Genomic DNA, 11,140 nt, shown 5'->3' with positions numbered 1-11,140 from the left:
GCTTTGATTATTCTCAGATACTTCGGTACTAACATTCTGTGAGGCATGTGTATGTAAAAAAAATAACATTCTCATTCTCTTTGAGACATAGGAAAGGAACAGAGTAAGGATTGTGTCAACAAATATTGGTTTTACTGGAAAACAGGCTTCCAGCCAACATAGTCAAACTGAATTCAAAGATGGCGATATTACTTGTTTTAAATGGAAATATGCTGTTTTAATATAAATATAATGTTATAATAATGTATTTTAAACATTTAAATATTATTAATACTATATAATAGTATAAATACTACAAAGTTCAGTCAAATTAGTCTAATGTTATTGGTATACAATTGTAATAAACATTTGAAGCAGGAGAAATCAGAAGGTATTGTGAAATGTATGCTATGCAGAAATGAAATAATATTCACAGCTTCGTATTAATTGTTGCACGCATTAGATGGCGCTGTTGAAATGATAAATGTGGTTTTCGGTGTCTCACAGTAAAAAAAAAAAAAACAAGGGCACAGACAGATAGACTACTGTAAATTGTGGGGAAATAATTATTTTTTATTAATATTTCATGTACTTTGCTATTTTAATGTGTCTGGATATTTTACTTACTGTTTGTTGTTTATTCATGCGTTTTTTCGGGGCCACGCCCCACATTATAACGTTTATGTAACCAAGGGAACCAGTCGCCCACACGAGTTTGCGTTCTCTTCTCGCGATTAAATAACAAGCCTCCAAGCCGGGAAAAGTATCGCGAGACTATCACGGAAACATCTCTCTCCATAGCCGTTCTTGCTTGGTTCTCGCGAGATGTACACAGCAGCGCCCCCTCCTTGATCTAATGCGGAGAGAGGAAGGGAGGGGAGAAGCCTTTTCAAATACATTTCAATATCGCTACTGAATATATATCTATACGTTTTTTCTCCTAAGAATAATTTGTGCATATGGCGTGGATATTAAATTCGCATATTTATCACGCGTAACACGTAAGACGCATCCGAACGAAAGGAAAACGGTAGGATAAATCCTAGAAAGAAGCGAAGCGGCCTGTTTTTGTTCCTGAGGCGCAGCTCACACTGACATCAAACGGGCAGCTAACTCACGGGGCTTTGTTACACCCGACCTGAAATTACTTCGCAAGCATGCACGGTGAATATCTGGCAGCCTAACGCACTGGAAGACTGGGTGCACAAAAAGCGGCCTGTTTTCTTTTTTGCAGCGGCAGCGCTATGAAGAGCGGCGGACAATAACAGAGTGACGGTGCTTGTGTGCTGTCGCTATGACCTGAGGCTGATCACATGTGTGCACGACAAGAATAATATATAAACCTATGGAGTAGCACTGCAAATAAGGACTAAGTTCATCCAGGATAAGACGAGGAGGCAATCTGTGCACTCTGTTTGAATTTGGTGGTAATTGCAGGCCCGGTGGGGTGAAGAGCGCCACCAGTGTGTTGTTGTTGAATTAAAAAAAATAATAATAATAATGCACGAAATTGTGCAAATGCATCGCTGAATGTGTTTTCAATCGGATCAGCGTGGATGTGTTTTTATCCGATGACGACGATGATGATTTGGCCGTATTTCGTGCCGTGGAAGAGGGGCAAACGTTAAGATGGAGTGGTTTTAATGCATGCGATGTAACGTAAAGACAAGCGTATCTGCTTAAATCTCCCTTGCATTTCACACTCGACGGAATTGCACGCGCAGGTTAATCGACATTGATGATACGTGGGCTGCTGGCGGGACTGAAGCCTTGTACTGTCGCTCCTTCTCTTTTTTTTCCTCCCCGAACTGGATCTGTCTAGCTCGACACTGCTGAGATGAACCCGGTGAATGCGACCACTCTCTACGTGTCAGCTTGTCGGTCGGTGCTGCAGTGCGATCCCGGGACCCCCAGGCTTTGGCGGAAATCTATAAGCTCTTGCCTTTTTTCAGACAGTCTCTCGCCTGCCTTGTGTGTGGTGAGAGCCCGTTTATTTTGCTTCATCACTGCATGCTTGCATGATCACTTCTGCTTGATCACTGCATGCTTATAGGTGCTCTCAAAGCTCCACCGACCATGACACACCCCCATTCAGTCCACAGATTCCTGACCTACAATGACAACTGGAGCCTGGGTATTTAGACACACAGCAGTGCATACAGGCTCTGTGTTTATAGATGCATGGGGGTTGAATAGTAATGGCTTGCCTGTCCAGTCAGATAAAACCAGTTGCTTCAGACAAATTACCCAGTTACCCAGATTCCGTCTTTACAAGGTTTTCAGTGGAAATGTTCATATAAATATAGTATATGTAATATTTATTTAGAAATGTATAATGTATATATTTGAAATATATTTAAATATAATTTAAAAAGGCAAGCAAATCATTCTAATTTTATGTTAGAATTTTTTTAATATTCAGCTGTTTATTTTTGTATTTTAGCTGGGTTTCTATAACATTGAAACATTATATATGTTGATATAAATTATAGATAATTATTTAATAATCCAGGAATGCAAATCATTATTTATAATTTTAAGTTGTACTTTGTGTGTGTGTGTGTGTGTGTGTGTATATATATATATATATATATATATATATATATATATATATATATATATATATATATAATTAGTTGGAAATGCACTTTTCAGTTGCAAATAATACATTGATTGTAGTCAAAAATTGGTCAATAGGTGGGAACCCTGTATACAGTAAAGCCTTTATTTTGAATGAGTTGGCAATTCGTTGCTAATTTTCTTTCTTAAAATATATTTATATTAAGCAGTGCATATTTACAAAACACGAATGTGTTTATACAAACAATGCATATGCATTTGAGATCCCTGCTAACCATATGCTGAGTGTGTAATATGAGCCACATCATGCAACATCACATGACCCTTTAACGTCAGCATATATGGGGCTTTTCTTGAATGTTACAGAACCATCTCTTATTTAGATACAATGTAGTGCTTGTTTTGTGTTTCTAATGAACCACTAAACTGTGATTGGAATGATCACTTTAAAGGCACAGCATCCAAGCAGCCTATTTAGGCTGCTCTTTGAATAGTTAGCGTGTAGATGTGTTGTAATAATACCTATTCTGTTGTTTCCATGGTCTAAACATGGTTTCTTTCTTTATTTAGGCAATTTGCTACACGATCCAATCGCTCCAACCAACTCATCGTGCCAGCACTATGTCTGTAAATCATGTAAAGGTAAAAAGATGATGATGAAACCATCGTGCAGCTGGTGTAAAGACTATGAGCAGTTTGAAGAGAATAAGCAGCTGTGCATCTTGGTGGACTGCTACAGAAAGCTTTGCGAGTACATCGCAGATTCTCCTCTCGCCCAGCACATTTCAAGTACTGTGGGAGGGTCCCCAGACATCCTGGCACTGTTGAATGAGGGACTCTCATTGGACAACAGACAGGGGGAGGAGTCACTCTCCTTGAGCTTGACAAACCAGTCCCCTACACCCTCGACCTCAGAAACGCTCCCCGATGAGGGCCAGTCCCCATCGACAGAGATCAAGGAGCAAGACCTCAGTCCTCTAGGGGTGAACGGTCTCCAGGACTGCAACGGTTTGACCAACGTGGAGGAGTTGACCGCCAGTTTACCTTCACTAGAGGCCAGTGTTCCAGACTCAGTGGAAAGCGGGGTCGAGGCAGTGAAACAAGAGAGTTTCACAAATGAGATCCCTGTGTGCGAGGCAGTGGCAGCTGCTGGTGAGGAGCTTTGTACCAGCACCATGGACATTTGTGGCTTTGGCGAGGATATTAAACATGATGGCGGGACTCTCCTCTTGAGTGTAGAGGAAGTGCTCAGGACTCTAGAACCAGACCACGTTGCCCAGGATGAGTGTCCTGCAATATTGCAGTCGACTCTCGAACCTTCGGCAAACTTGAATGGACCATTTGCATCGGTCGACTCTGCTCGGCAGCTCTCCTCTCCCCCACAAGACTCGCAGGAGGTTTTTGTCCCCCATCCACAACATTTGGGAATGTCCTGTTCCGCAGTAACACCAAGAATGCCACGGTCCAACCGGAAGCGCTCACGGTCAGAAAGCGACAGTGAGAAGATTCAACCCGTACCCATTTCCACCTTCATCCATGGCCCCACGTTGGGAGCCTCCGCCCCTGTTCCAGTCAAGTGCGAACCTAAATCTCCCACTCAGACTATCCCCCACATGGTGGCGGTGCCCAACGGTGGTGGCCTTTCTAAGGTGGGCAAGGCATTACTAGTGCCTGCTAAAACTGCCAAAAAGACCATTGACAACCATGGACCCAAAAAGGCATACACTAAGTCCAAACAAGGCACTCCGAAAACGAAGGAGAAGACGAAAGAACGGATTCTGACTAACGCCCTCATTCCCGGGAGCCCCACGAAAGTGTTGTACAAAAAGGCGCAAGAGAAAAAGGGCTGCAAGTGCGGCAGAGCAACTCAAAACCCAAGTGTTCTTACATGCCGTGGACAGCGATGCCCCTGTTACTCCAACCGCAAAGCCTGTCTGGACTGCATATGCAGGGGCTGCCAGAACTCCTACATGGCCAATGGCGAAAAGAAGCTGGAGGCCTTTGCAGTGCCAGAGAAGGCACTCGAGCAGACAAGACTCACTCTGGGCATCAACGTCACCAGCATCGCAGTGCGGAACGCCACAGGTAGCGGCGCCAGCGGGATGCTTAATGTCTCCACGGCGGCTGGCTCACCTGTGGCCTCCTTCTTGGCTACGGGGCCACACGAAGACAAAGGATTCGATGAACCATTGGACATGAGGTTTGACTGAATACCGGATGATCGCCCTGTATTCCAAACCGACTTGCTTTCAGTGTGAGGGCACTGTACCGAGGGGCTGATGCCAGCAGAGTCAGCGATAAGGCAGCTACTGTGATTCTATTCCAGTTCACATTATCAATTAAATTAGTTATTGCTGAAGCTCGTGCCTTAAAATCGTTTGTACTGTTCGTTTTGGTTTTCTTGCACACCTTAAGAAGGAGCTGTGAGTCAGGATACTGTAAGTCGAGGGTTTCATTTGTAAAAGGTTTTATTTTTTTATAAAATTATTATTATTTTTTTTTACTTTTAAGTACAAGTGATCTATAAGGCATGATCTTTGGCAAGATATACCTGACCTCATTGTTGTGGGTCATGATATGTGCATATGTGGAAGATTTTCAGTTTGTAGGTTAGAGGATGAGACCTGTTAAATGAATGGTACCCTACAGCATCAGTAGAGACTGGTTGTATTTATAAACAGTTTTTGTACACAGACTTAAGAAATTCGATTTAAAAAGTACATTTTATGATATATTTTGTAAGTTACATTAACAACATTTGCAGTATTTATTGGGTATCACTTAACATTAGATTACAGTCCACCCAGGGCATCAGCTGGATACCATTTCTACAGATGCAAGTCACACAGATGCAGTATGTATGGTTTTTCTGTCTAAATTATGTTGTTGTCCTGATTGTGCTAGTTTTTGCTGTCTCAAACTGTTATTTTTTTTTCTCTTGGGGCATTTAAATACCTGTAATATAAATGTAACATATTTCCACAAAAAAGAAAAATCCCAACAACATGACTCTTGTCTTTCATTTCAAAAATCACTTTATCATAGAAGTTGCATTGTGTTTTTTTTGTTTGTTTTAAATAATTTTGTTATAAATCATTATGACAAGTTTAGAACGGTCATTTGAATGATTAATGTATTAATTAGTGTGACTATATATTATCCAAACTTGAATGCAAATGGAATAAGCTAAACACAGCTGCTCAGACGTGATGTTAAACAATGGGTGCTGCAAACAATTACAAGAGTGTATTACAATCACAACAAGACTTCGCAATGAAACATATGTTGTCCATATGTGAGTGTATAACTTGTATGGCTGTCCATGAGTGAACTGTACATATGCAGTGTTGTTTTTTCCTAATTGAAGTAACATGAAGGTGGGTATGGTCTGTGGAGCTGGGAGATCTTCACTAGTTCAAATTCACTTTACAGGGGCTTACATAATTTATAAGCATTTCATTTTAATAAGAAAATTCATTCATATTCCAGCTCAGGAAAAATATTGCTTAGGTAGGCACTATTGCTTAGCTTTATTCTGACACTTGAAAATGGCAAAATCCATAAATACTGTGTATGTTTTCGTGTATCATCTTTGTCTACGGTACATTTGAACCATCTGTATTGCTCTTGAAACATCAGAGGTTAAAATATAACTATTAATCACTCATGTTCCAAAGTACACAAGATGGTAAAATAGAATCATATGTCCTTAATAGTGAAATCAAACAAATCCATGGGGCGCAGTAATGTTCTGGATCTCTGCCCAGCAAGTGTGTTTGCGAACATTTACCACAAGTGGGCAGAATACAGACAAAATGAGTTATTATTTTGATCATAAGCATATTCATAACCGCTTTGTTCATAGGAAATGGGTGTAATAAATCAATTTTACTATAAAAACTTTAATGTATGTTACCATAATAATAAGAAACAGATTTTTGACTAGGTAAAATTAGTCAATAAATAATAAAAATAAAAAATAGCCATAAAAAGGGCCAAAAAATAATAGTTCCAGTGGATAGTTGCAAGTATTTTATATATAAAAAATAATCACCTAATATAGCAACACAGTCTATATACTGTTTGTGTGTGCATGTGTGTGTTGTGTTGTGTATATATATATACACACACACACAAAATCATATTTGAAGACAATGTAACTACATTAATATTGTTGTAACATTTTTTTTTTTTTACTTTTTATTATTATTAAATTAACTCAGACTGTTAGAAACAATATTGAAGTAATATAGTTACATGATCTTAAAAGATATAATGAATCAAACAACCCAATGATTGTTTTACCAACATTATGTATAATGTACATATTTAATATGAAGAATTATGGTCTGGGTAAGAAAAATATCCAGAAGGGAAGAACACAGTGTACTGTAACGTACATAGTTACTTTTAGCTGAAAGTCCGTTTCAGATTAAATGTTATAATAAAACTGAAACACTACAAAGAACAAACCAAAATGCAGAAATCCTCAGTTTATGTTCAGCGCTGGTAAAAGTATATACAAAAGTCATTTTGTACAAGACGATTTACCATTTTACAATGTCACAGTGATTTTCACATTTAGCTAATGTACAAGATTCATGCTTAAGGAATGAATTATGATATAAAAATAACTCACTCACTCACAATACAGACACATTAATAGTGCTTAAACTGACAGTCATGTCAATAATACAATCAAGGGATGATTTAGAAGTCTCTCCAACCACATTTCGACATCCCAATATGCAGTTTGTCTTTAAAAGATGTATAATAGCCTACAATCACATTTCCAAAGAGGACAGAAGAAAAGCACACAGGAAAAGCCTGCAGCTCTTCCACAGATGTTAAAGTCTTGCTTAAAGTCACACCTTCCTTTTTCCTGCCCAGACAGAGGCATCATGTCCAAACAACTCGCTTCCTTAATGTCCTGGCAAGCCCCTCGTTTTCCGTCGCCCCTCCAGGTAGACATTCTGGATTTGAACTCCAACACATTTCACCAAGGAGCTGATTCATGATCGGATCCACTGGCCGAATGCAAAAAAGCGCCAAATATTTGCACCTTTCTGAGCTCTCATCAGTCGAGGTTAACTGTTTTGTCAAGAGAAGGAGCATCTCGGCAAGCGCGTCCAAATGTTTTAAGGCGCTTGGCGCCTGTTCAAAGGAAGCTCAGTTAGAAATACTGAGCAAGCCGAGTCTTGTGGCTCATCTTAGAGCTCAAAACAAACCATGAGATGTGTTGTTTTCTGGCTGTGCATCACTAGCTGACCAAAAACGCTCCGAAGAAGCTTGACTTCTCGTCCATGTCGATGGTGCTTACGTTGCTGACCGTCACAAACACCCTGTCGCCTCCTCCAAGCTGAAAAAGCCCCGCTTGGTAGATGGAATACAGTCCGTATTCTGTGTCACGTGACCAGCAGGTCGTCCGAGCGTTTTTCATTAGCAAAATTGGCACTGGATACGAGCTTACTTTTTTATAAACATACTGCAACATCGGTTTCCCCCGAACCGATTCGCCCGACATCCTGTCCTCTTCATCGCGGTCACTTTCATCCTCCTCGATGAGTGTGTGTCGGAAGTACGTTTGGGAGTAGATATAATAAAGCCCGGCCTGCGGCACCACCAATTCTCCATCGCTCAACTCCACATTCTGGAGGAAAGCCAGACCCTTTTCGGACTCCCACGACTGAATCTTCTGGCCGTACACCTTCCTGTTCGGTTGACCTGCATTGTCAAGCCAAAGAGAAGGATTATGGGTCGGGTTTGAAAGAAAAGCTGCATTGTTTCAGCATTTGGCAGTTGAATGGAACAGAGTGCTTATTTCAAAGACTCGGCTCGAGTTACAAACCAGCTTTTTGTTTCAGGCTAACAACCACAGAGATATGATGAAACTGTTTGGTTTTTTTAAAGGAGGAAGACGTCCTCTGACCTACATTAAAGGTTTATGAGCTTCCTTTTAAGGAAACTAACATTAAACCTATATTTATTTACAGGGATGCAATGCCTTTTTTGCATAGCATAGTGGTTTTCTATCTGATCTGGATCTAATCCAGTCTGGCAACATATATTGGTGTACTTAAAAGGTGAATGTGGACCCAAAGATAAATGATAAGTTGTTGTTGTAATAATTCAGAACAAAAACGGAAACTGAAAAGAGTTGCAGAACTCAAATTTAACCAAATTCCAGCAGCTAATAAACAAAGCTTAACTTTGATAAATCAAGTATTTCCAGGAACTAGACATACCTCCTCCGTCTTTTTCTGGTATATAGTTCCCGGTCACATGTGCTGCAATTTTAGGCCGAGGGGAATCTTCTTGATCTTGGATCACCAAAGAGGGAAGCACACGTGAGACTTCATCTGTTAAAAGCCCAAAGGTTAATTCACTCATTGTTTGTCTTCCTATAAACTTAATATGAATGTGCTGTGAAATACCTTTGACGGCAGACGAAATTTCTTTCTGGTAACGACTGGACATTGACTGTTAAAAAAAAAAAAAAAAGAAAGAGAAAAAAAATACAGTTTATAAAAGATTCAATTTAAGGTTTCACAATGAGAGATGTGAATGGATTAATTCTTCAGCATCATTTCTCATATTTGGGTTTCCTCAATTTAAGCTTGGAAAAATTAAGGAAATTCCTCTATTAATTAAAAAAGGAAAACCGATCCAAGTCATAAATGGACTCATTGTCTACACCCTGACCCTGGCCAGCTTTATGATTCACGGCCCCTCTAAAGCGGATACCTTTTCAATCAGAAAGTGGAGCTGTTGCGTGACCTGCCAGCAGGGGTCGTCCTTCCCCTCCGCCGCGTTCAGTTCCTGACCCTTTATCGTTCTGAGGTTGGCGCGCATCAAACACGACACGCTGCTCTTGGAGAAGGTTTCTTTCATCTGTAAAGAAAAAAATATATAGTTTTAGTACTTATTATTTAATGAAGAATATGGTTTAAACAATTATAACTAAATATTCTGCTCGGTGACCAAGCAAAAAGCTTTTTGTGTAGCCTACTAGTTAAAATTTTTATATGTGCATGAAATATGAATTATTGTTTTGCATGCATAAAAAGCAAAAACAATGACATTGCATGTACTTATTTTTATTTAAATCAAATGTAGGTCCACGGCAGTCAAAATATAAAATGGAAATTGCTTTAGATCTTCTCGTTTGTACACATAAAATGCAAAAAAAAAAGTAAATTTTATGATACTTTAGCAATTTTAGTTATATTTTTATACAATGCAAAATCAAGTCATCATATCTAATTGATTTTCATTGATGATTGGTTGATCATTTTTGCATCAAAAATTAAGACATTTTGTTTTTATAATCATGAAAATGAAAATATAAAATGTCAGTTACTAACAATTAATATATATCGAATCATGTTTACTTGCATACAACGCTAAGATAATTATATATTATAGATGCGTATCTAGGCTATTTATTATATGATATTTGCTTGAAATCGCGTCATACACAAAATGTAACAAACAAGACGCGGTATGTTCCATTTATAATGTTTTGCATACATAAAATGCCAATCCATTCCATTATCGTATGTCTATCCATTCTATAATTTTATGAAATTATACAATCTTTTCTATGCATATAGTGCACAAATGAAAACATTCTGTGCTCATTTTGAAATTATTATACAATAATAATTATAAAACGTTACATTTTGCATTTTATATTTTATAATGCTGACTTTTTTCTGCAAAAATAGACTTTTAATAACTGTGCATTGCCATTGATTGTCGACTCCTGTTGCTTAACTTGTACTTCAGTCTCCAGTGACTGAGCGACCTGTTGGCAGCTGTCCACTAAACAAAATGCAGACAGAAACCTCAGCAAACGAACCGAGAAATTCTTGCAAACAATTCATATTCGCTCTACAGTCTGCATTTCCGATGTGAAACATACACAGCAAGGCGTTCAGGCAAACTTTGCAAAAGTTCTGAGGTTACGTGTATGAAAACGCATAGTTTAAACGGCCCTTACCGTCGATAAGACGTTGCTGAAGTATATGAACGTTACAGCCACGGCTATTGTTTGCAGGAGAATTGCAGCCAGCAGCAGAAGTCCGATATACTGCATGGTGTGTGAGCTTGACATGCTGACCATTGCGTGTGTTACTGCAGCTCGAGACAAAAGCTGGGGCAGAATTCCTTCTGTACATATAAAAAAACATGGAGGCGGGGCAGTCTGACTATCAAGGAAACGAAGTGCAGGTTTTGCTTCCCTGTAAAGACATGCATGGAAAGCCTCTTTCGTTTTTACTTTTCTGTTCAGTGCGATCACATTATGTAATAATTACTTGTGAAAGTTACGTAATTTAGCATAAAACTGATCTAAATTGCCGTATGCAGTCGTCTCATTAAATCATGATTGTCCTGATGGAAAATCCTGTTTAAAGTCACAATTTACTCCAAATTTAAATGCTGTCGTCATTTTCCCACTCAAGATTTTCCAAACCCCCAGGGGTTTCCTTATTCTATGGAACACAAATGGATATGCTTGGCAGAATGACAGACAACTTAATCACTGTTCACTTTTATTGTGATCGAGAAAGAAACGGTT

The 11,140-nt window shown here is 39.1% G+C and overlaps 2 protein-coding genes across 2 annotated transcripts; one reads left to right on the top strand and one right to left on the bottom strand.

Moving 5' to 3' along the window:
- Positions 1-786: 786 nt before the first annotated feature.
- Positions 787-5,838, top strand: LOC122135380 (E3 ubiquitin-protein ligase MSL2-like). Its single transcript, XM_042714504.1, is given in 3 exon segments — positions 787-1,880; positions 1,883-1,957; positions 3,130-5,838. Coding segments are annotated over 3 exon segments (1,779 nt in total). The 5' UTR covers positions 787-1,816; the 3' UTR covers positions 4,770-5,838.
- A 1,017-nt stretch (positions 5,839-6,855) lies between these two features.
- LOC109049154 (tumor necrosis factor ligand superfamily member 10-like) lies at positions 6,856-10,740 on the bottom strand. The gene is made up of 5 exons (XM_019066856.2): positions 10,562-10,740; positions 9,304-9,450; positions 8,994-9,039; positions 8,805-8,918; positions 6,856-8,283 (listed from the first exon to the last, which is right to left on the bottom strand). The coding sequence occupies exons 1-5, from the start codon at positions 10,682-10,684 to the stop codon at positions 7,820-7,822; spliced, it is 894 nt and encodes a 297-aa protein (XP_018922401.1). The 5' UTR covers positions 10,685-10,740; the 3' UTR covers positions 6,856-7,819.
- Between the last annotated feature and the right edge of the window lie 400 nt (positions 10,741-11,140).

This window comes from Cyprinus carpio, chromosome A24 (genome assembly GCF_018340385.1).
Source record: "Cyprinus carpio isolate SPL01 chromosome A24, ASM1834038v1, whole genome shotgun sequence".
NCBI classification, from domain to species: Eukaryota; Metazoa; Chordata; class Actinopteri; order Cypriniformes; family Cyprinidae; genus Cyprinus; species Cyprinus carpio.
Note: the sequence above shows the minus strand (reverse complement) of the source record. Positions and strands in the feature narration are given on the sequence as shown.